General features: G+C 29.4%; 1 protein-coding gene across 1 annotated transcript in view; it reads left to right on the forward strand.

The window, feature by feature from the left end:
- LOC108558325 (laminin subunit alpha-1-like) overlaps nucleotides 1-27,127 on the forward strand; it is a gene marked incomplete at its 3' end in the record, with an annotated part of 47,852 nt that extends 20,725 nt beyond the window's left edge. Inside the window, exons 7-9 of the mRNA XM_017915208.1 lie at nucleotides 26,586-26,692; nucleotides 26,755-26,932; nucleotides 26,988-27,127. Coding sequence (XP_017770697.1) covers nucleotides 26,586-26,692; nucleotides 26,755-26,932; nucleotides 26,988-27,127 — 425 coding nt within the window. The remainder of the gene's footprint in view (nucleotides 1-26,585; nucleotides 26,693-26,754; nucleotides 26,933-26,987) is intronic.
- Nucleotides 27,128-27,441: the final 314 nt, after the last annotated feature.

Raw genomic sequence — 27,441 nt, forward strand, 5'->3', positions numbered from 1 at the left:
AAAAAAAGGTTAATAGATAGTTTTCATATTATCAGTATATATATTTTATATAAAGAGAGAGAATTAAGTGATTTTTTTAAAATATCTTAAAAAATATTAGATTTTCATTCATAGTTTCATAAAGAAACAGATTATATGTTTATGTATGTACAAATGTTTACTAAAGATTGTCAAATAATACGTACTTATCGTACTAGGGAATACAATAATTGGGTCATATCTATGAACAAACTAGGAATTTCACAAATTGCACTACTTCTATAATATTGACTTATTGATTAAACTACTGATATGACTTATTTTTATCAGTAGTTTAATAGAGATATTTTGTACAATTAATAATGTTGTTCGATGAATCAAAATTAGTACTATATACATTGGCGGATTATCGGATTATCCATTAAGCCTTAATGGATTAAGACAATGAGGCACGTACTTAGGGTCTCGCAAGTTAAGACATTTTCCTATATTGTTTTATATGAATATATTAATATTTTGTGGGCTACAAATATCCTTAATCCACTAATTAACAAAATTAACATTTTAATATGGATTAGTTCTTGTAACTTGAAGAAACTAGAAGAATTTAAATTTTATGTACAGTTTTCATTAAATTTTTATTCACGACTTTCTTCCAACTTCTTCCAACTTTCTTCCTTCTTCCAACTTATCAACTAAAAATACATCAAAGTAATAACAAATTAAACAAGACATGGCTTAGTAAGAAAATATTGAATTTTATTTAGTAATTGTCTCGTTTTCATAACGATTTTCTATTTACATTAGTTCTAATATTGAAAATTTACCAGAAAACAATCCAATGAAATTTTAATTTCTGATACGAAAATAACTAAAACTTTTTTTTAATACATTTCTAATATTGAATTTTATTTAATGATTGTAATGATATTGTCTTGTTTCCAATAATAGATTGATCTTGGTTTTGTATTATTTAAAATATTGAAAATTTAGCAGAAAAAAATGGAATGAAATTTTAATATTTGGCAAGAAAATAAGTAAAACGATTTTTTTTATTTAATACATTTCTAATAACTAATATGAAAATCGACCTATCTTCAATCCTTGCAGAAATCTAAACTATAACAAATTCATAAATTACGTTTAATTATTTGGAAAATATGAGATAAAATGTTAATGAAAAAATGAGATTTTGATTATGACAATTTTAATACTTAAATCAATATAAATTATTTTTTTAAATTATAATTATCAAGTATTAATCTTAGCACTAATTATTTATTCTCTTATATGCGTATTTGTACAAAATTATTATATCATAAAATGAATACATTAATTCGAATATATTGAGTGTATCAAAAGATATAAATACTAACACTAGACTTTATTACTTTCAACTGCTGTATTGAAGATACCAGATTCCAATATTTTAGCTAAATTCTATTGATAATTTTATTTTAATAATAAAAAATTAGAATATTTATTTAATTAATATAATGAAGAAATAAATATAAATTCACAAAAACATTTACAATTTTATTTATAAACTATTGAATTGAAGTGTTTATTCATATTTTAATTTTAATAACAAGAATTTAAATTTACCTTTTTTTAAGGAAAAAACATTGATTCCAAAGAAAGTACAGAAAAATTGAAATCATAAAATAAAAATAATATATTTGTTAATAATTGAATTTTGATAATATGAATATAAATTACTTTTCAGATGAAAAATAATTAATTAAAAGTTATGATTTTTTTGAGAAAATAATTGAATTAATTACAAATTTCGTGGCGCAGCAGTTGAAAATTACTACTCTGTTGATTATCTAATGATAAATGTGTTTGTAACTATTAAAGTAATAGTAATTTAAGTAGTGACATTGATGACCTAAATCAAGTTGAAAAATAAATAAGGTGTCATTTTAAATCTGACTTATTAAAGGGTGGCCCTTTTGTTGTAAGAAGTTGGATCGGAATTAAATTTCAGATGAATAATGAAACCCATACTGAAAACAAATGTTCGTATAGTTGTTCGGAAAAGAAAGGACGGAGCCTTGAAACGTCGTGTTCGTCAGAAGGTATGAAAGAAGGAAGAGAAACCACACGGACTTCCGTAGGTTTTCCTTTATGATGGAAACCGGGTGATAAGAGAGATACTCACGGAGGTAGGTGTGTAGTGCGTGCGTATGGGTGTGTGTATGTGCATGTATATCTATATTGAGTGTTGGTGGGTTTTCTTGGAGATGGTTCTCTCCTCTTCCCATTCATATCCCATTCAGTCGGTCGTCGCTGCCGAGTCCCTCTACCTCTACGGTCCAAACCGCGACACGCGATCTCTCATGTCTCATGATACAACAACATCAGTGCCAACTCGAGGCTCCAGACGGCGAGATGCAGCACGTCCGTGCCATTAAATCATCATACCTTCTTCTTTAACTTTTAACACGCCGCGTGTGCCGATCCGCAATTATAGTTTTTTTTTCCTCGTCAATTTCATTTATATTTTTTTTTTGTTCACATTTCAAATTCTTTTCATTTAATTATTTATTTTTGAAAAAAATATAACAATCTAGTTTAATTTACTTCCTTGTTTTCGTGACTCACTCGTTTCGCTACAACAACAGCAACAACAACTTCGACAAAAACTACAACAACAACAACGGCGAAGAAAATATATAATGTTAGTGCAAATCAGGTGTGACGTTAATACAACGCAACAAAACAATAACCAAAGCCACTCGCTTTTTGATATTAGATAATTCCTTCTAAATACGAGCCAACATCTATTGCATCCAATTCCAAGTATAAATCGTCACGTTTATTTAAAACGATTTTACATGCGTTTCGATCACAATTACATACCTATAATTTACAGAAATTATAAACACGATTTTATTTAACTTGTAATTTTCAAACTTTTATACCTAAAACATTATAATTCATTCACTTTCATAATTTATTTTTATATTAATATTTTCTATTTAACACATTCTTACATAAACAATATTTCAATTATTATTTTCATGTTAGTATAAATTTTAAATTTAAATAGAATTTTAAATTAATTAATTTATCAATATTATTTACATTATTTAATTAAGAAAAAGGTGTGAAAAGTGGACAGAGAAGGATTTTCAATGTTTTTCAATATACACAAATTATTATTAATAAAGAATTATTCGGTGTAAAGCAAAATGTATGTTCAAAGTACATAATTTTTTTGTTTAGAATACTTTTTTTACCGCCAAAAAGATATAAAAAGCAAAACTATTACTAATAGTTAATTTCCAAGTAAATAAACTTAGGAAAATATTAATTAAATACATACAAATTCTATAATTTATAAGAATAAATTAATTTTACTTCAAATATATTTCTTTATTATTTTTATAATAATATTAACCTTTATTTTGGTCCATAGTTTTTCGTCCGTCTTTTTTTTTAATAATTTATTTATTATTTAACTAATTTCATTAAGAAATTAATATTGATGCATTTAATTGCAGTACATTATTTGATGAGACCAGGAAATTCTCGTGTCATGAGAAATGGTCGTGTCATTAAAATTTGCTCATTGTGTGGTTTTGTGGGCAGATGAACGAAAATAGCAATTTCTAGGGCAAATGTATATATAAAATTCGTACAATATCGCGTGCAATATTCTGGGTAGAAGAAGACGAAGCAGCAAGAGCAAACGAACGAACCAAAAACAAAAAAAGAAAGAAGTCGGCTCTGTTTGTTGCGCTTTACATAATCCGGATCTAAATATATAAGATATACAAAACGCGGCGCGGTAAAAATACTTTCGATTCAAAATATTTGGTGGAGAACGTTCTAATTACATTGCTGAACAAATAAATTGCACACGCATTCGAAAAAAAAAACCAGAGTGGATCTTTTGGAATTTGGATGGAATCTTTTTTCGGGTTGCCGACGACGTTAATTGATTGCGCAATGCAACACGTTTGATTACTGGCGGATTCGTGAATGTAAACTGTAAATACGAAACAAATCTCTGATTTGTTTGACGTGTTTTCGATAGATGTATTTTTGTCGGTGTTTATTGAGAGTTTAGTTTATGATAATACGTGACCTAAATGTATTTTGCTTTTATTAAGTGTTGAATGATCATTTACTGGAAATCAGTGGAATTGTGGATTAATTTAATGTATATGGATTAAAAAGTTATTCATTCAAACAATTTGATCCAAATTTATTGCGAGCGTAAATCGTTCATAAATTTAAACTAAAAATAAATTATTCTAATTATAACATTTATAATACTTTACAAATTTACCAGAATAATTCAATAGAAATTAACATAATTATGAATGAAACTTGATATAAATTCATTCATTAATTATACAATTTTATTTATTTATTAATTAATCTCGAATTTTAAGTTTAAAAGTTCTGAAAAATGTTGTTAAATTACAAATAAATGTAAATTTAATTAAAAAATAATATATTTTTTAGTAAACGAAAAATACGCATTCACAATTTCGTATAATGACTGAAAATATAAAAGATTTGAAGTTAATTTATCTTGAGATTAATTTTGAACTAAAATTTAATAAAAATATTCGGAAAATTAAGTTATAGATAAATTTGGAAACAAATACTTTTCAATCATTGATTTTAAAGAAACGCACTCACTTTCAATTTATTAATTCCAGCAAACAAAAAAAAAGTTTAAAAACTGTTTCTTCATTTTTATGTAATTCAAATATAAATAAATTTGTTGGAAACTTCATAAACATTAAATTTCATTGCTTTTAGTAATATTTATTGATTTAGTTTACTATAATTCATTCAGAATTACATAAATTTCTAGTAATTTATATAATTCTGAATGAATATAATTGATATAATTGTATTCAAAACTTACAAAAAGAAAGGTTATTTTTAACTTGTTTAAAGTCGTTGCTAATTTATCTCTATTTTAAAGCCAAATAAGTTTAAAATGTTGACTTTTGTTGTTAGCACATGGAAATTCTAATACATGAAAGGTTAACTAAGAATCTCATGGTATTAAAAGTCAAATTTTCTAATACAAATTTTGCAAATTCAATAAATATATTCGTACATGTATTACATAATATTGTAGTAAAGTAGCACCCACACTATATTAATTATCATGATAAACAGAAACTTGTACTGAAAATCTGATACATTTTTATTTGTATTATATCAAAAATAATGAAGATTTTTGAAATGTTGATTTATGTCTGATACGAAGGTGATGCATTTCACCCAAAAAAAAACCTTGATTCTCTGCATTTCCGAAGAAATTACCATAATTGTAATTAAAAACAGTTGACTTTTAGGATAAGTACATGGAATTTCAAACAGTATGAAGGGTGACTAAAGATTTCATAACGTTAAAATATTTCCTAATAAATTAGGATACTATTTGAACATTTTACATAGAGTACATCTGCATAAAGTAGAATGTTGATATAAGATTGATTAATTATAATAGTAATATTTCGATTAGAAATTTACTTTGATAAAATGTAAATTTGTGGTAATAAAAGTGAAATTTCTTAATAATTCCAATAATTAAGGACACTAATATTACATTTAATAGAAGACGATTATAATTGGTGTATTAAGGTGGAGTCTATATGTTAAATTGATTTAATATAATTGGATGGTTTTGATCAATAATCTAGATTCCAGATGGATAAAATGTAAATTTGTGAAATTACGTTAATAACGTGTATATGAAAATGATCGATTCCATTGAAGAATTTCGACTGTATTTATGGATGGAATACATTAGGTAACCAGAAATGTTAATGACGATATCATCGCATTAATTGAATTTGATGCATAATGGCCTAATCGATACATTCTCCTTATTTTTAATTATATAAAATATATTGTAAGTTTTTTTTGTTGGTGGTAGGCGGCACGTAATTAGAAGTTAACTCGATTGGCCGATTTCGGCACGCCCCACCTATCCTATCCCATCGTATTACCTAATATCAAAAAATGTTGGCTCGTTTCTTGTAGTGCACATCGTTGAAATATGCAAAATGCGTGCGGCGCCTGTAATTTTTTTGATCCCGGTGATAATCGCGTGCTGTGCAAAGAGCAACGTGAGCGCAAGTGAGTCATCCTCGTTGGAGGATGATATCTTCAGAGGAAGAGTGGCCCACCACGTGGCGCAAAGCGTGAGGAGACGGAGGGCGGCGCACGGTAACAGCTACGGCCCTTGCTGGGATTACTACAGCTCTTGTTGGAGTTGCAGACCATGTCAGGTCTACAGACCTTACATCCAAGTACCGTCGATCTACAACGGCGAGGGCAAAGACTGGGTCGGCCCGAAACATGGTGAGAGAAAGAAGACTACTACTACTATCTATCCCACATCAACTTAACCTAATTACATCCCATAATCAAAAAAAAAACGAGATAATATCGCGGATAAGACAATATAATACTAATTATTAATCGCACCGAACGAGATTAGATTAGAAGTAGATGCGAAAAAAAAATACTGAAAGTAAAGAGTGTGTGTGTTTATATATAAATTTCGAAAGAAGATGATGGATGGTAGCTGGAGCAATTTGCATGAAATTATAATAAATAATTGTTGATTATTTTTTGGAGCAGACGAAAGAGGTCCTCAATTAATAATATAATGAAGCAATTATTATCCGGCACAGATCTGAATCCGATTCCGATCGGATAAGCAAACCTTGTATGTGTATTGTGTGTATATAAATATAAAATGCCGCATCTCTTAGCTACTATACTAACCAGACGCATTACGCAACGTAAACAATTGAAACTTTGTTTTATTTAATTTTTTGTTTCAATTTACAAACAAATTCTTTTTGAAGTAGTTTGCAGCTCGAATGTTTCACATTTGTTTGCATTCCGAAACTTTTTTTTTCTTTTTTGAGGTGATGCAGACGTTCACTAATTTTTCCTCTTATTTGCTTTTTGATTAGTCTCGGCGATAAGATTCGCCCGCATCAAGTTGTTTTCGCTTTTTGAATTACATTCTCATCTAAAAGATATCATTTTATTTTTGTTTTAATAATTACTTCAAAAAAAAAATATATGTTAGACATTCCATAAATAGATTTCATTTAGACTGTTTAGCTACATTATATAGTAATAAGTAATCGATATGGAAATTTGTTTCTGTTTTCTACCACATTAGCAATAAACTTAGAATAGATGACATTATTATTACATGTCGTTTAAATAAATTTGCATCGTTAATGAAACATATTTTAATGAGTAATCGGTATGGAAATTATCGTATGCTTCACACTACGATTTCAATAAACTTATAAATTTAGAATCTTTATTAATATAATTCATAGAACTCATAGTAGTTTATGTAGCAAAGAGTAATCAACAGTTATAACTAATATTCAACTACATTATGTAAATAATGATGCAACAACAGCAATAAATAATGCAGGTGAATAGATTTGTATGTTTGGATAACTAATATATATTTGGATAACAAATACCTTACCGATTGATGTTACTTTTGGGAGCTAACGCATGTGATATGAAGCTTAAGATGTTTAACATATGAGTCGGCAACTGTTTTGATTCAAGATATTTGTTGTTTGGAAAACGTTTAGGACATAGAATTTTAAATATTTTTAGTAGAAGGTAGGGGAGAGAATTACAAAAAAAATAGTTAATGACGTTAGAGAAGAATTTTAAATGTTGATATGAATTCCTTCCAATATTTTAAATATTGTAATCAAAAGAGCCGCATGCGGCTCCGGAGCCACGAGTTACCGATTCCTATTTTAACGGGTAACGAATAATTCGAGAATAAATAGCCTTAATTTAGAATTTTTGAATAAATAAATTTATATCATTAAAATATATGTTTAATAGATATGGAAATGTATTGTACTAATTTTTCAACAAATTTATAAATTTGGAATATTTGTTTTATCATATATTTTTTTTACATTAAATCTTGTATCAAAAAAACTACATTATAATGCATATAATAATCAACATATCGATTTGTAATCATTATTATTGACATTACAAATATTATTATTGATATACGAGTATCTTTTCAGTTTTATTAATAGCCTTTATTTTGAATATTTAAATATAGTAATGAGTAATAGATTTGTATCTATTTTCAATTACATTATCAATAAACTTTGTACTACATCATAAAGTGAAGAGTTGTAAATATTGAAATTATTAAAATTGTTATGTTTGTATATTTCAAACAAACACATTAACTTACTACTATTGGTAAGTAAGAATATTCTGAATAGATAAATTATTAGTGTATTTTATTAACCCTTAAGGGTCAAAGTGATATTTGATATTTTTTTTCTTTTAAATTATATTGCAATTTAATTGTTACAGTGTTTTCTAGTAGGAGCAAAGTAGTCGCGGCGAGAGAAAATTATTTTATTATTGAGTATATTTTGGGTCAAAGTGACCCGTCTAAAAAAAAAAAACTTTGGTTTCTTATGTACCAAAACAGAAAAAATCAGTAATTCTGATATGTAGTGTGCAGCCAAAAGATTCCTCGAAATCTTAGAATTATGATTGCAAATATCAGTTACGGTAAAATGCGAAAATATCCAAAAGACAGAGATATTTATTTTCTCTAAGTAAGAGTGACAAGAAAACATCATCATTTTGTGATTTATGCAAAATACCAATTTGTTCTACTTGCCCAGACTGTTCTGAACAATAAAATCAGCATTCATTAAGTAATAAGAATTAATCTGAGTTTTTTAAAATTAATATTTTTTCATATTACATAATCGGGTCATTTTGACCCATAGGTAGTACTGTGTTTTATTGTAGTAGTAGTTAAAATATAAATAGAATCAAGACTTTAAATTTCAGTACTATAAATCAGCGGTCCTCAACCTTTTAGACCTCACGGACTACTAAACTCAAAATATTGAATCTCGCGGACAACTAAACTCATTTAATCCCGTAAAAGGTAAATGGTATTTACCTTAGGCCTCTTATAAAAACGTAACTTAATAATGTGAAAATTGCAAAGAAGGTATTCAGAATATAATAAAAATATAAATAACCTCTCGTCCATGGAAAGTCCGGTACCATCCGCGGACTGGTACCATTTGATCCGGGGATTGGGGACCACTGCTATAAATAACCCAGTTTTAAAATATTGAAATAACTTTAAACCATGTAATTATTTGTGTAATATCCTCATTACATTGCTTTGTTTTAGTGTATATTTTACTAGATTTTTGTGAATCTTATTATAAACTTTATTAACATAAATATTACATAATGTAGTAACGAGTAAACTTTTTTTTTAAGACAATTATGTATTAATATAGTTTGTTTATTTTTTCTGCTAATTTTATATAGCAATTTACATCCTATATTTCATTTATATTTTACAAACACATTTTGTTGTACGTTTAATGGTGATAAACAAATCTGCTCGAAGGTGTATGCAAATGCCGTTTTTAGTGCGGTGACGTAATAATAAAATTAATGCCACCTGACATCCATCAATTATGAAACGCCAATTATTTCACGGCCCGCTTAACACGAATTTTACGTGGTTGCCCTACGCGAAAACCGATTTATGGTTCTTCACTGAATCAACTCGGTTCCAATGCAATCAACCAACCAACCAACCTAGCCTGTGACATCTATCGTGTGTCATTAATTATTTGGGTCATTATAACAATCTATATTTAACGTCGTTATGGTTTGTTTTTTGTCTGTTTGTTGCTGTTTTGTGCTCTATGATGACCTACATTTATAAAGATACCCAGTGCAAATAAACTCATTTCTGACTTATTACTTCCCATCTTCACAAAGATTTATACCACCAGTACAGGCTTTACTAGCTGCAATAAATTATGTAATAATTTTCAGACAGAATTTTAATGATCTGTACAAATTTAACTAAATATAATTTGCAGTTAAATATATCTATATACTCTAAAGATTATTTTTTTTAATGTTTCATAAAAGAAACATTACCTTCAAGTATTTTTTTGTTTGTTTCAAATATTTCATTATTAGTGACAAATAGTTTATTAACCTTTTGACAAACGAATAAAAAAGTACAGTTCCTTTATAATTGAATTGTTCCGTTAGTAAATAATTCAAGAAATACTAAAAAAATGTCTTTTCTGCAGATCTACAGATTTAAAACTTTACTAGCTATTGTTTTTACAGCGTAATTAATTGAAAATTCTAAAATAAACTTAAGAAGTCTGGAAACGTCACTTTTACAAAGTGTTATACAAAAATCGTAATGTTTTCAAATATTTTCTTCCAATAATTAAACTACATGTGCACGTTTTAACTGAAAAATTTTAGAGTTATATTAAAATATTTTATTCAAATCATAAAAGAAGCGTTACTATTTATATTTTCTTTTAAATGAAACAAAAAAATTATTACATTTTTCAATTTTTAATACGATTTTTGCTATAAAGAAAATAATGGTTTTAATATAATTTCTAACTTAATATGATTTTCAATTAATATATCTTACTTTGATACTCATTAATTCTGAAGATTTTCTGGACTTAATTTCTTAAATTATAGATAAAATATACAGAATGTGTATATTAATGCGATAATTAAAGGTATTTACAGGGAAACTTCAAATTAATATGTATTTTATATCCTTATTACCAGCGCGTATTTCAATTAGCAATTTCAATATTAAATCGGGGCATCGATCAACGCATGTCGTTTAGATTATTACATTATAATCAAACCGGCACAGCAAAAAAGTCGGAATGCTGCAAAATCTAACTACAACATGAATATTCATAATTCATTAATTTTACTGATTAATTCAAATAATGGTTTAATTTCATTAAACCAGTTATGTAATATGCAAATAAACGCACAACTTTCATTACAAAAAAAAATACGTTTCCAAAACTATTTTAAGATATCCATCAATTTTTTTTTATATATATAGAAAATATAAATTGATGATGAATTATTTTATTATGTACGTATATAATTTCATAATAATAATAATATTTATTGAAACAGTAAAATTACAAAATAAATAACTCAATACATTAATATAATAAATCATAAATCAAAAAGTCAACTGCTTTAAAGGGCTCTTTCTGCTCTATAATTACATATTTTTTAGATTAATTCAATTATAATACAAAATAATTGTATTTATTTATTTTTTTCTAAAAATTAACAAAATTTCATAAAAAAAATGATGATAAAAAATGAAATTGCTATTATGCTGCAATATTTAACAAATTTTACATTAATTGATAATTTTTATTATATAATTAATATTTTTGTGAAATATGACTAATTAAATTTGTTACTTTATTAAGTTTATGAATTATAAAAACAGGTGCAGAATAGCTGCGAATTGCTCGAGCACGAACGAAACGCCAAGACTAGTTTCCAATAATGGGAATCTCGGTTTGATGAATTTAAAGAGAAGCGATAAAATTATATGGTTAATATTGAAATCCCGGTTGCAATGGGAATTTAATAATAATAATAATTGTTACGCCGTTTTTTTTAACGGTTGGCCGGATTTATTGCCTGCAATAAAACCCCTCGAAGCCGCATTAGTTTTTTTTAATTAAACATTTGCTAATTAAAAGACGTTAATTTTCCGTCGCATTCGATTCGACTCACGGTGCAATTGTTATGTAATAATTTTAATGCAGTCAAATGCTAGTGAAACTCTGTGTATCTGTCTATATATTATTGTCTCAGTAAATTACGTTTTATTGGCACATACGTGTATGTAATTGGTATACATATGGAATTGATTTAGTGCTGGTAATAAACCAAACAAATCTTTTGCTGGTAATTAAAAGAGCTTAATTCTGATGTAATTTGCTGTTTTTTTTTATATATCGTCATATAATTAATTACAATCCGTTCTTAGTTAACATTTCGTAAATTATATCACGGTTGGAAAAGTGTATGGAAGTAATTTACATTAGTTACGTAATACAAATTTACATAATTAATTTTCATATTTAAAACTTAACCTATAATGTATGACAATCCATCAGTAGAGTTTCTTAAACATCATTTCAATTTTCTTTTTCATTTAGTTTATATTTCTACTAAAACCTCTTTCAAGAAGCACATTGTTCTAATTGTATTTATATCATTATAAACAACAGATTTTTTTTTTGTTAAGTTGTGTAATTTTTTAAGTAACTTTTGTATTTAATCAAGTAAAATTTGATATTTTTTTACATTATGACAACATAACAAAATTCCTTATATTTAGGTTATATTCTATAAAAAAATTCTAGTGTTTTAAAAATGATTTTATGTTGTTAATATTGGGTTGGCAAGAAAGTTAGTTCAGTTATCACAAATTGATAGTATTATGTTTTTTTTAATAATATCTGTCAATGTCACAGTTTTTTCTTTTTGTCATTTGAAAGATGTCAGTTTTAGCTACCTTTATTTAACATTTTTATTTTCGTAAAAGCAAGAAAGGCATAGATATATATGAAGTTTATAATGTTAATAGACTGAATTGGTTTAAAAATAAATGATCAATGCATGACGAACCAGCACAAACCACATCGAAAGCTGAATTGTATTTACAGAGATCATGCTTTCAATTTGGTAGGATTACAAATTTTGAGCTGCATTCAAGGATCAAGCGATCAATTCAGATGTATCAAACTAAAATGGTCAGAATTGGTAAATTTTGTTCTACCCAAAACAATACAAATTCTAACACATCTTTGGTAACTCGTGGGAAATGATTGGAGTTTGGTTGATCAAAGCATGATGAACCGCAACATATCAGATCGAATGCTGAATTGTATGTATAAAGATCATGCTTTCAGCTAAACGATCAATTCAAGTGTTTACTGTTAGCAAATAATGAAACTGGTGGAAGTAATCAAAGAAAAATGGTCAGAATTGGTAAATTTTATTCCACCCAAAACAATGCAAATTCTAACACATCTTTGGTAACTCGTGGGAAATTATTGGAGCTAGGTTTGGAAGTAATGTCGCATTTCCCATATAACCCTGACCTTGAACCATTAGATTGAAATGTGTTTCGAAGTTTGCAAGAGTAAAACTTTCACTAATTATGATGACCTGAAATCCCACTTGGTTCAGTTTCTTGCTGATACCATAAGATCTACAAACGCGGAATGAAATAGTCAGAATGATGGCAAAAGGTCATCAGATAAAATGGAAAATATATAGTTGATGAATTTGTATATAAGAAAAGAAATTTAATTCACACTAAAAAAAACGAATTATTTCACGACCAAAATAATACATACAATAAATTAACTTTTATGTTGCTAATGAGACTAAAGACTAAATTTTGTTTAATTGTGATTTTCTATTATTAATAATTATTGTATTACATTTTTTTTACATTACATAACTTAAAAAATAAGTAAAATCTTTTTTTGATTTAAATTATTATCTATTAAAAAATGTAAATAACTTTAATTTTTGTATTTATTATCAAAACTAAGAACTAAATCATCGAAGACAATACATGATTTTATGTTGTTAATACATATTAATAAGGGATATTTGCGCAAAGATTGTGTACAGAAAATATGCAATATGTAGACCAGAAAATGTTGCTGAGATGAGCGCCAATTTGTATTGAATGATGGGGCGGTTTTCGTCTAAATTACAAACTGCGAGTTAAACGCTTAAACGATCTGCACGATTGGGTGGTTGGAGGAAGGAAGACGAAGGAGAACGACGCTTGTGGAAGGAGCTGTGTGCTTCGATCCTTGTAATTTCGCACTCCTTGTACTCCTTGTACGATTGAGCCATTAACGTATTAATTGTCGGATTACCGCTTTTCCGAATGCAAACAGGAGAGAACCCGATCCGCACCTAATCTCGAGGCGATTATATAAATCCACCTTACACACATTAGCGCATCCGGCCCAACAATGAACTTAATTTAGATACAAATCTTCGCGCATGTAAAGCGTAATCATCCAAGTTAATTGAGGATGATTCACGTTTTATTTATTTTTATTTTATTATTTTAAATTGAAGAGTTTACCGCAAACTTGTCCCTATAAAAAGACCAGTTTTAATGCACTACTTACAAATTCAATGAATAACGTGGACATTTTTATTGTGGAAATAATAACTCGAACCTATTGATATTGGGGGTTTGCTAAAGAAAAAAAACTTATTTTTTTTTTCTTCTTCACATAAAATAAAAACTAAGATACAATGAAATAACAATACATTTTATAGACTGAAAGAGGGTATGCACTTAGAGAGTACAAACACACACGCGCGCTTGAAATGAAGAGGCGTAAATATAGCAAAACAATTGGAAATCTTCGATAAACTTATCTGATCAAATAAGGTACCATCCACAATGCTACATTGAAGAGGTTCGCTTGTAAATGGCTGGAAGAGGAAACTCTACGAGCTGTTTCTTGGCACAATGGTAAATGCCCATTACTCGTATTTAGAAAATGAGAAATTGAAAAGCGACGATAACGAGATTCAATAATTTAAAGCTTGAATTACTCCGAGGTGTGTTTGCTCGTACAGTATGTGTACGTCTGTTACCTCTGTACGCATTTTTATGTAAGTTTGAGTGTGTTCAACCACACACACTCAAACTTACATAAAAATGCGTGCGAGTACGCTTTTTATTATTCTTTTGTTACGCCTTCTGAACTCGGAGAAAACAATCAGAAACAGTTGATGAGTGAATTTGAATTTTAAAGCAATTTCACTTGACTTCACCATGAGACTTACTAAATTTCTATTTAGAATAGTCGCGCGTCTACATTTTTCGTTCAGCTTTATTTAGTTCCTTAATTAAGTGTTTGTACTTCCAACTCATTCATCACTGCAGACTTTTCTTGACATTATCTGCTAACATAATGATACCAAAATAAGTATAGCTTGTCAAGACTAAATCTTATAGAAATATATAATTAGAATAAAATACTTTGAAAAATATATATGTAGGATAAGTTTATACATTGGTCTAAATCGAATGGTTAAGTCGCCCTATCAATGAGCAAGAGGGCGCAGGTTCAAATCCTGGTCAAGCCAGGCCCTTTGTGAGCCTTTTCGGTCCTTGCAGCAATAGGGCCATCGTTCATCACAAATGGACAGTGAAATGAATGAGGTTCTGCATATGGACCTTCAGCCAAGTCGATGGACAATGACATTGTTAAGAATAGCAGCAGATTTACAGTCAAAGGAAATAGTGGAATGAGCATCAATATACTATTGAAGTTAACCTACAGACGACAGCCAACCTACAAATTAAAAATTTAAATAAATTATCATAATGGTAACTATCTTCAGTTTACTCAATGTTCACATTGATGAACAGATTGTGAATAAAATTACACAGATTACCGACTCCTGGTTGTAATAATAAATGTAATAGGAAAAAGTATAAAAAATACTAATTATGAACAAAATAATAAAATATAAATAGGATAAGTAAATTATATACTTAATTAGAAAAAAATAAAAGTGTATCATTTTTAATATTAATATATAATAAATTTGATAAGAAATGCTAGCTAAAAATTTCTTATATAAGACTTTTACAAACATTTAATAAGCGTATGGAAATATCAAAATGACAAATTCTAATAAAATACGAATAAAAGAGAATTATTTAATTGTTCACAGTTTTGAATATTTTATTTATTTGAAAACTTTTTGCAGTAAACGTAACAATATCAAAACGCTACAAAACAAACAAAAGAAGTGATTAAATTAAAGTGAAAAATCATCTTTGAAATACTAAGAAAATAGGATAAGCAAATTGTCTATAATTTTTATTTAAAACTGAAATACCTGTATTTATTGGTTGAGTTATGGAAACAACGATTATTGAATAGTTGTTTTGTTTTGAAAACACCTCGCTGCAAAGGTAGTGATTTTCTAGCGTATATCATCAGCTTTTACTTCCAATTATTATCAAGTTATGGTAGTAGCATTTTCCAACATCGATTACAGGCGATTATTAAAGATTTAACAAGTTTATCCTTAGTTTATTCATAACGCATTCCAAAAAAAAAAAACATGTAGTTTCAATGTTCAATTTGCTGTTTTCATCAGCTACAAACAATAGCATATTATATTTTATGATCAATAATTATAATTTTAATTTATGTCTTCAAGTATAATTATGAGTAAGTTATTTCTTTGTTAATAAGTAAAAGTTATGTGTTAAGTCCTGAATATTGCATTTTTTAAGTAGTCCTTGTTTAATTTTTTTATGTTAGAAAGTTGTTGATTTTCAAGAACTAAATTTTATACTGAAATATCCTCATTTTAAAATCATGCATAATATAGACTACATAACATAATATTTATTTGGTATGAGGTGATTTGGTGATTTATTGGTGATTCTTTACAAATTTTCCTCTTATTTTAGTGGTACAAATTGAGTTCATTTTAAAATGGTTGGATTGGTTAATAAGGTTTATTTTAATCTTTAAATTTTACTAAAGATATTTGTAAAAACTTGAGAGAAAGTTTTGAAAATTATTTTGAATCAATATTTTTTTTTATATTGATTATGTTTTAATATATTTTTTTGTTTAATTTTTTAGTAAAAATATGAATAGACCTCAACTACATTTTTCTTGCGTTGCGTAAAGTTAAAAATAGTTTTCTTCTATTTATATTCTATTATTAAGAAGAGGCGCGTTGACTGAGGTTATTTTAAACTCCACTCACTCACTCCATCCAGTCAGTGCATTAAAGTTAATCTTTTAATATTTACCACCTGATCAATGCGAACCGCGTATAAACATGCATATAATTCAAACATCGAGTCCGTTCGTACGTTTTAATGTGCGAATGAATCTTAATTGAGATTTAGCTTTGCACAGTTGAAGTGCGTCTCCTCTTTGAAACGCAAAACTATATTAGCTGCAACTAATGAGCAGAGCGAAGCAGGCAGTAGGGGCCGCAAGTTTTTAGTGTAAATAAAATTTATGTGTTTTACGGAAACGCGAAAGACTAAGAGATTTTCACGTTTCCATCATTCCCGAGTCTCGAGAAGACATTACGAAAATAGCCGCGACGGTTCGAAATAGCCGTAAGGCAAATAATAAGCGATGGAGTTTAATTTTCCGTGGCCCCGAGGTGGACGGTGTGCCAAAAAAAAAGTCGGCAAGAGTCTGCCTGGCTGCAAGATGATTCTGCCAGACGGAAAGGAAAACCCCATCATCCACATACAACAACCTCTACGATTTATAATTTTATCATGTGGAAGGTATGAGTAATGTTAAGAGTAAACAAAGCATATATAATATGGATAATAATTAAAAAAAAATAATTTAAGAAAAACACTATACAATATTATTAAGGGTAAGGATTGAAATTATAATTGTATTTTATATTATTTCTTATTGTTAAGGTTTATTAAGAATAAGTCTATAGCAAATAATGAAAGATGCTGTCGGGATTTTGATACTGTCGGTATTATGGTTGTCGGGATATTGACACTGTGGAGATTATAGTTGTCGGGATTCTGACACTGTCTGGATTATAGTTGCCGGGATTTCAAATGTTGGAATTTTGATTGTCGGGATCTTAAGCATATATAAGATTTGGGAGCATGGCTGTACACGAACAGTTTTTAATGATGCGTACACACTACACGTTATATGAGCATGTTACAAAAGTATATGATTGTATACATATTTTTATTCCTATATAATGTAGAAAGTGTTTTGTGTTAAAAATTTAAAAAAATCAATTAATAAATCATGAATCTCAAATTGACAAGTCATTGTATCACTTCTCAATAAACTAGGAAACTTTACTGTATAATCCTCGGTTTATGTATTTAATATATTTATAAAGCAATTACTAAATATAGTGGAGTAAATTTATTTAAGTTGGTAATGTGCAATTATTGATACTGTCAGTTTCTCTCTCAATTAGAGCATGTCAACAAGCATTATTTATATTTTAATGCAAAAGACATACTTTATATGCATTAAAATATAAATAATTCTTGTAATAATATCTACTATATTACTCAATAGTTCAGTTATAAAAATATTGGATTGGCTTTGATTTTGTTGCTGAAAATGGACAAAGATTTGAAGAGTAAAATGTAAATAGAAGAGTAAAAATCTTTGAAACTTTTTAGAAAGTAATTTGCAAAGAAAAATAAAACTTGGTATGATATTTGAACATGAATGTACACGTACTAATAAATATATTTTGCGTCTACACTTTACGTGGTATAAGATATAATGATAGTAATTAACGATATTTAGTTATATTTATTTATGTTTGCAAATGCAGATTAACAGATTTTGAACTACAATATAATTTACTTTGATTATATAAGGAGGATAGGAAGAGCCAATTTTATGATCGCTATTTTCACTAATGAAATGACATTTTTCCTCAAAAAGCCTTGGGTTACCGACCCCTGTGGTATATACTCATAGGTAGGAACTTTCATACCTCCAGAGTAGAGGGAATGGAAAAAGAAGTTAACCCATGACTACCAACTTCATATGTAATTGTTGGAACACTTTATGCATCATAATACATATATTAAAAAAGATGAAGGAAAAACATATGTAATAATTGGAACTTATTTTTGTTACTTTTGTATAACTGTTATTCTTATATGAAGTATATAATAATAATTGATGTTACAAAATATATTGTACATCTGTCATCGGTTGACAGGCAAAACAATTTTAAATATGTCAGCTCTTAAGTGATGCAATGCAAAAAAGTATAATGCCTTTTGGTATCATATTAATATAATGTATTCGAGCAAAAGCATCGATATTAATTCGGTTATGAACCTCTAATTGACGTGGCGTTGCGTCACGATTCGCAGATTTTCCCGATTGTTCCGATTGTTGAGGTTGTTGGTATATTGTTTCGCATGGGGCTCCGAGCACAATGGGAGATGTTTCGAATAATTGTCCGGTCGGAGGTGGATTCTTCTCAAGTCAAGGTGGAGGAAGGTCTCCATTGTGCACGTGTCCATAGGAAGTGGACGCGATTTATTGCTCTCGTGTCATCATCACCTTATACTTTCCATGATCCCCTGATTTATTCCAAAACCGAATACCGACGCACTTTAATTGGCCTTATTATCATTATCATCATCATTCTCAACCACATTCCTCCCTTTGCTTCATCTCGCCTTGCTCTTCTCCGATCTATCGCACTTTCTTTGTTTTACGAGAATCCCGAAGAAAGCGCATCTCCACCTAACCGTACCGGTTGTAACAGCTAAATCATCGACGTTTATAATCACCAGTTTGATATATAAACTACAGCGTGCTTCGTTCCACTTCATTCCGTTCGCTCTTATTTTTCCTCTTTTCGTCGCTCTCAACAACAACAACCGAACGAAACAACAACAAAGAGGTTGAAAAAATATATAATGCTAGCTAAATGAATCAACTGCGCCGAGTAAAAACTGACATTGCAGCACTCATAAACTACCTTTCCTATTCCAGCGAAACCGTAAAAACCAAACCTAATAAATCGTCGTTACGCAATTCATAACGATCCACAGCTAATTAGTTTCCATGCGAAATTCAATTACATTATATAAACAATATTGATTAGCAGTATTACGGATGTAACATATGTAGTTTAGATTATGTGTATCTTATTGAAGCTATTATGTGGTTAAATTGCTTAAGATAAACTGATATAATTTGCTGGTAATCTTGAATTTAGTTCATTCGTGCTTGGAACTTAAGTGTTAAGAACAAAAAATTTATGAAAAATTAAGTTACTCTTACATTTCATTAAAAGTTATTAATTGAAGTAAATGATTACATTCTACACTTATTTTTTGAAAAAATATGAATATTTATTGTAACATACATTAGAAATTATTAGATAATTAGAAAAAAATATTTCAATTAAATATGTTTATTTTAAAACTATTTTTCAGTCTTTCATCAAATTCAGTAATTAAAAATTATTTTATATAATGTAAATATTAATTTATATTGAAATCTAGTGAAGTATATGCAGTGAATTTTGTGAAATTTTCTAATTAATTTTCAGGAAAAGTTTACTTTTCTATGTAAACTTTTCATAATGGAATTTTGATTCATCTTTTGAGTAATCTATATAAGTATAGTAACTTAACTTTGTTGCATATGCTAAATAGAACAGAACAGTAATTTGAAGCTAAATAAACCATGTCTATAAGTGTTAAATAGTAAACTATGACCTAATTATTTCGTTCTGCTGAATTCTGCGCATTTCAGATTTTTAAATAGTATATGAAAAATGAAATTTAACGTTTAAAGACATGTTTGCATGTAACAAAACAATTGATTAAAATCGAATAATTTATATTTGTTGAAGCTTTGAGTGAAAATTACATTATGCTGTACCGCCTTTAATGTGTAATTAATTATATGAATGTCGGTAAATCGTGGTTCTATGCATGCTAGTGATTGAAATAACGCCAATTACATGTAGCGGAAGATATATGAATAGAAAGTGAAATGAATACGTTAACGTAGGTAAGGAGGATAAGAATAAGTAAGATCAACGCAGTAATAAATTTTGAAATTTGCTATTTGCGATTCGTTTCACGGTCTTTGCAAACATTCAAGTATTCAATGTGTATGAATAGAACATTTATAAATTTAAACTAAATGTACACATTCATAGAGAAAGAGAGATTATAGGAAATAGCTCAAGGTCTGTACTATCGGTATTATTTGTATCAAAACTAAAAAGCGATGACAACACCTTGAAAGTGATGATTTTGCAATGAAAAAAAAACAATGACAGGATTAATGAGCGTAGTTTACCTGTGCGTATGATTGAATAAGAGAGCAAGAACACATGTTAAAACACAAGTAATGGTGCATTAAACGTATCGTGACGAGCACTCCCGTTGATCATTAATACCGCTGCCAATCTGCAGATAATTGTATAATTGGCATGTCCATTGATTTCGAACGTTCCGCTATTAATAGACGCTTACATTACTTGAAAAGCTACTTCAGATGAGTCGGAGCGATTGATAAACGTGTCGGAAGCGACGGGCGAATTTCCCGTTTCACCACAGGGTTCGGTCCTTGGACCGATTATCTGCGATGCGTGCGTTATCGCGTCCTCCCACAGGATTATATTGGCAGCGCGACAAACAGGTTGATTATGTAACGAACGCTTCTTTGTTCGCTGTGAAAATTGCATCCGTCGATTGGGATGCAGCTTGTTTCGCTGGAAAACTTCTCTTAAAAAGTTGCAGGAGTGAGACGAGAATGCTGTTACGAACTTGTGCGAACAAAAATAAGCATGTAAATCATTCACTTCCAAAGTCTGGAAGAGGATATAGCAGAAAGAGACTTGAAAAGAAAAGCTAGCAAACAAATTTGAAATCGTAACAATCTAAATCTAAGTAGTCATAGTAAGATGATTCATAAAATAAATGTAAAGAAAATTGATGAGAAAAGACATAAGATTTCTCTACAAAGTAATCAATATTACAAATCTTAATCTGTTTGACCAATAAAATAAAACCAAATAATTCCAATTTTAGAAAAAAACATCGAAATATTATGTAATCGGTTAATTTCACAGAAAATACCAGAAATAATGGGAAAGTGCTTGTTCTATGACCTAACTTAGGACCAATTGAAATTGGCAAAATTACGTAAATAGAATTTCAATTGAATTGAAAAACTCTATTCAGATAAGTTTTTGATTGCTACATTTTATTTTCTTCTACTTTTTTATTCTTCTCTTCAGCTTTTACCTATTCTTTTCTGCTTCTTCATTTCTGTTTTTTTTTTTAATGATTTTGTGATTTATTTTGATCTGTTTTTATCTGCACAATTCCCTTATTTTTCATACGATTTCTGTAAAATCTTCGAGTTCTGCAAATGAATTGTGAACAAAAGCGGCGGCGTCCGTGCACCACATAATTTATGGGATGTGTGTACGTTTGAAACACGTTTCGAGTTTCGATAGGGGAATTTATCTGCGGCGATTGGAAAACACACGGTGTTGCTTGTTGCACTTGCGTACGTGTATATATATACACGTATACACGTATGTGTTTGTGCGAGCGATACGAATTCTTCTATTATAATTTCCATAGTACTTTTCGCCCCCAATTGCGGTTTTGCGCCGCGGCCGACGCCAATTATGACCTAATTTCCGGATGTGGAAAGAACTATACTAAAACTGTAACGCAAAACAATGCAACACGCCGCCCTCTCCATAATAACGGAATTTGCGGAATGGCATGTCTGTATCGAAAATTTTCCGAGCATCCTCATCGCTCCTTCCGCAACGTGCGGATTATTTAAGCATGCCGATTCCAGAGTTATTTAGTATGCATCTTGTCGTCCTGGAAAGTCGCAAAAGTATACTCTTTGTTTCTTTGTTTTTTTTTTGCTGTTCGCTTCAACACTTTGGTATCGTAACAATGTTACATAACGAAACCGCATACAGCTGCTAATAGCAGAGAAAAAAACGTCTCAGCCGTATGGTTTAATCAGTAAAAGTGCAGTTAACATTATTTTACTGCGGCTTCGATTAGATTAAAAAACTTACCTTACGCATTGTGCTTTACAATTTCTATAGTCGAACAATGATTAAACACATTTATCAAATCTATTGTTTCAAGTCGTTATCATATAAATATTCGTATTTTATATAGAAATATACATTTGAACTACTTTATTAAGATTTCTTATCAAAATTATTTATTACATTCTACATAGAACTTGAATAAAACTCTTTACTCTATACAATTGCATTATTTTATATGAATTACTCCATATTATAAGGAAATAATTCGATGAAATATTATGCAAGATTATATAAATTAAAAAATATGCATCAAGTAAACAAATTGAACTATTTTAGAAACAATTGAACTACTTGAGAAAGCTTGTCTATGTATACTATTGATACTATGTTTTTTTTTTTATTATTCCAAGTTTGCAATAATAAATTTGCAAGGAAATAGAAATTTAAAAAAACTGTTATGTATAAGCCAGTGATTCCATAAGATTACTCACTAAATTCGAAATGAATGCCAAAGAATGTATAAAAGCCAATGTTCGTGGAAACTTGCCAACTTGAAAATATAGTTTGATTCAAAAAGACGATTTATTTAAATTGGTTAAGTTAACTTAATAAATATGCAAAAACGTTTAAAAGTTTACAAAAATACGAAAAACGTCTTCATAATCGTGAAAAAAAGGTTTTTTAAACTAAAATTGACGAAAATCTATAATATTAATTATTCATAAAAGTCAATGTTTGTGCAATTTCTTTAATTACAAAAATTTAACAAGTTAACAGGAAAATAAATATGAAAAAAAGCTGTTTTGAAGTAATGAACTACTTGTAAAACTAGTATTAAAATACCAAATCTTAGTATCTATGCATATCTTACTAGATTTACAAATTCATAAGATTAGTAAATATGGGTTTTATCACAATGTTAATTAGGTAAACGTTTGATATCGCAGCAGTAGCAACAATTTCAATTACAACAAAAATATGTGTGTGTAATATCGTGTATGCGTATGTAAACTGTGTAGTGTGCAGTGCACAAGTCTGCGATAATAATATTTATAACGAATGGGAAATGTGTGTTTTGTAAGTTTGCAGATTCTCGTAATAAAAAAAGCAATGCATACATATATTGCAAAACATAAAAAAATAGGAGGCAACCACCAACGAGTACGAACACGCATTATGAACGGCAATCGACATTAAATGTCGTACATGCAAATGTCGCGCCGGTTTCTTACCATCTCGTTTACTTTTTTTTTTATTTACATGCTGCTGCAACTGCAAATTGCTTCTCTCTTTCGGCTTCCTGAAGCAGCCAAGGAGAGCCAAACCTTCAAGTTTAATACTTAGGTCAGGATTAACGAGAATCCATCCTCTCTTTATTCATAATCTTAATCATTCTTCTGAATTAAACCTATTGTACCGATACTTTTTTTGAATTGATCATCTGCAAAATGAGAAAAAAAAAAACGATCACTTTAAGATCCTGTTTTATAATCTGTCGAGTCTTTTTCTCGCATTTTAATGGTCATTGAATAAACAGCTCCCAGTTTACTGAATATAATATAATGCAGCTTTTCTCTCTTGGACAGAAGTCTTTTTCTCGCTCTTCGCACAGTTAGAGAGTTATGTGAGCAATCCAATTATGTTCCTACTGAAAGAAACACTTAAATGCCTTGTTAAAATGTCATCGCATCTTTTTATTTATTTCTTGTTAAAAGCCTCCAACAGTTTACAAACACTTCACTTATTTTTTTGTTTGTTTATTTACGCTTCTTGCAGTGATTTTAAGCGCGTCGCGTATTCCAATGTTAGGCATAATCCTAAACAGCTGCGAGACTACAGTTGCCTACACAATATTTAAAGCCAAGATTAATCACTCGTTAAATTACTTTAATTACTTAAGTACTAAAGCCATTAGTCAACATAAAGCAGATTTTTAAATTAATTGATATTTCTCTATTATATTTTGATTTCCATTAAACTATATTTTATATATAAATGATTTTAAGAGAAAATCATTAACAATTTAAAATTTAAAAAAATTATAAGTTCGCTTTTTCTTGAATGATATATAAAGTTAATTAATTGATACGCCTCTGCTTTTTTTTATTTGATATAATATTTTGACTACTTTGAAGAGGTTCGATTCAAATTTTGAATAGAGTGCTGAGGATTAAGTTTTTTCTTTCTGAAAATCATGATTATTAACATCCCGAGACACGTCAAGTATTTAAACTCGAATAACAATAGAAGAAAGGACCAGTCACCTTCAACTAATCTCCCCTATTTCTTAATTATAATCGATGACTCACTAATCACATAATCCATATCCTATAAAAAAAAACCGTTATTTCCCATCGTTCTGTTTTATTCAATTATAGAATTCGATTTCCAACCAAATGATTGATTCAATATTTTAAGCTGCACTCGAAATTGAAAAAAGGAAAAGAAAAACGTACGAAATGCCCGAACGTTAGTCATCAACAAGTGCTTTATTTATTGTTCGAAATTGACGAGACAAGAGTGCGAAAGGAGAACGTAATTTTAGCAATGGTAATTTTAGATTTGGTCTCGTTTTTTGCATAAATCTCTATCCGATCCGCCCGAAGCGAGGATGAGAGGATGAACTCTTCAAATCCGAATTGAATTTTTATAAATGGAACCAAATGCTATTATGCAAATACATAGGACCGTGTGTTGCACAGGAAAAAAGATGCAAATTTCATTCTTGACCTCTGTTGCCAGTTGAAATCCTCGAAGGATGTAGGAAAAAGGAGGCAGACATAAATTAAATATATATTTCAACAGACTTTTTTTTTGTGTGGATCCGGGTGCACGATGAATATGATGCAAATTCGGATGAACGTCGACCATTTAATACTGATGGATTGCAGAAAAAATATCTTTTCTTGCATTTGAATTCAAGCTTTTATATAAAGTGTTTCAATCTATTATTTCATTCATGCAAACATTATACATTATTTACATTACATAAACATTTGTATGTACTTTTTTTAATCACAATTTCAAACAATATTTCTAAATAATATTAACAATTACTATTTTTCTATAATTTCTTTTTAAATAAAGTTTTTTATTTAAATAACTTTTAAGAATATATTTTTAATATTTTACAAAAGTTTTGCTTGTTATTGATTAATCTACAATTTTTAGATAGATCGTGCAATATACTTATAATCTGACATGTGTATTCAATTCTGAAGATCAATTTAGGTCTAAATTTGTATCAAGTATTGGATTTATCAAACTTCAGTTTATAGTCAGTTTTGTGAATCAACATTTCAGATCTTTTAATTACCTGTTTTAATGTAAATATTGTGAGATGAGATATAGGATCGATTATATTGAATGTATGAAGTTGTAACGATTTTGAGGGCATTGTAATGATATTTCACTTAATGCATTTAAATTATGCGTGTACGTGCGTGCGTGTGCAGTGGTGAAGTAAGGGGAAATAAAAGGAGTTTTCGAAATTGATTAAAAACGAAACCCGAATCGATTTATTTTAATGGCGATACGCAGAGGCATGTAAAGTAAATCGAGTTTAAAGCTGAAACAACCGACGGTCGTCGCATATTACGCAACGCCGCAGATTAAACAAACATTACAAACTCGGCGGAGCGAGAAATCTGCGTACAAGTATATTAAAAAAGTATAGAGCAAAAGGAAAAGCAGCAGCAGCAGCAACAACCGAGATTCCGCAAAAGAAGACAACAACAAAAAAATAGGTGTGGATTACGAGCAGACGATGGTCGGAGTATGAGTTTGTCCAGGTGACAATCCTTAATCGACACGTATAAATTGCACTACGTTTTGTACTTTTCTCGAAGAAGATAAGGCCAGTTTATGCTTGCCGATCGGATGCATTAAGGAATTCCTCCTACCGACTCTTCCGATAGTCGCTTTATGTACGGCAAAACCTATTAAAAAACACTTTTAATTTCGATATCCGAATGAAACCATTTGTCCGGTGCATCTCGAAGCACTAGTTTCCATTCCATTTCGTTGCATGTCGTACAAAACTCTTATCTCAACTCAAAATTTCTTTATTTTTTTTACAGGCTGCCAATGCAATCCGCAAGGATCGCTAATGCCCACCTGCGATATCCGCACTGGTCAATGCCGTTGCAAGAACTACTACAGAGGAAGGAAATGCGACAATTGCCAGGTTTGTAATTGCACATTCGAATATACACAGTTTTTTTTTATCATATTTATTTTTCTTTTTAGGATGGTTATTGGAACTCCTCCAAGGGTTGCGTTAAGTGCGACTGCGATCGTGAAGGTTCGAAAAGTAAGAATTGCAATCAGATCAATGGGCACTGCTTCTGCAAACCGGGCGTTCTTAGCCCCAAATGCGAGGATTGTCAGCCCCATCATTATGGATTTTCAAATCTTGGCTGCAAAGGTATAATACATTATTCAAACCATTTTATGTACGTACTAATGAAATGTTTCTTCAGCCTGTGACGTGTGTACCAAAAAGGGACATATCTGTCATCCGGAGAACGGAAGATGCGTTTGTCCACCATACAGTCATGGGGAGAGCTGCCAGATTTGCAATACAAATACTTGGGGCCATGAACCAGGAAAAGGATGCAAAGTAAGAATTTTTCTTTATAATAGTAAAATTATTCGTTAACAGCTTATTAAAAAACACATTTTTGGAATTATATTAAAATAACATTATTGAATTAATGTTGATATAAGCCAGCGTTTTCCAAACTGTGAGGCGCGCCTCCCTGGGGAGGAGTGGACTAGTATAAGGGGAGGCGCGAATATTAGTAGCAGTGAGCAATTTTCCAAATATCTGCTAAAGTATAGATACATTCCTATGCTATTATCCATATTGCTGTAATACGCGTTCAAAGTTGAAAAATGCTCGAAAAAGCAGTGTTTTACATTTCATTGATTTAC

This window comes from Nicrophorus vespilloides, unplaced genomic scaffold, assembly GCF_001412225.1.
Source record: "Nicrophorus vespilloides isolate i.1.1-1 unplaced genomic scaffold, Nicve_v1.0, whole genome shotgun sequence".
Classification (NCBI taxonomy): Eukaryota; Metazoa; Arthropoda; class Insecta; order Coleoptera; family Silphidae; genus Nicrophorus; species Nicrophorus vespilloides.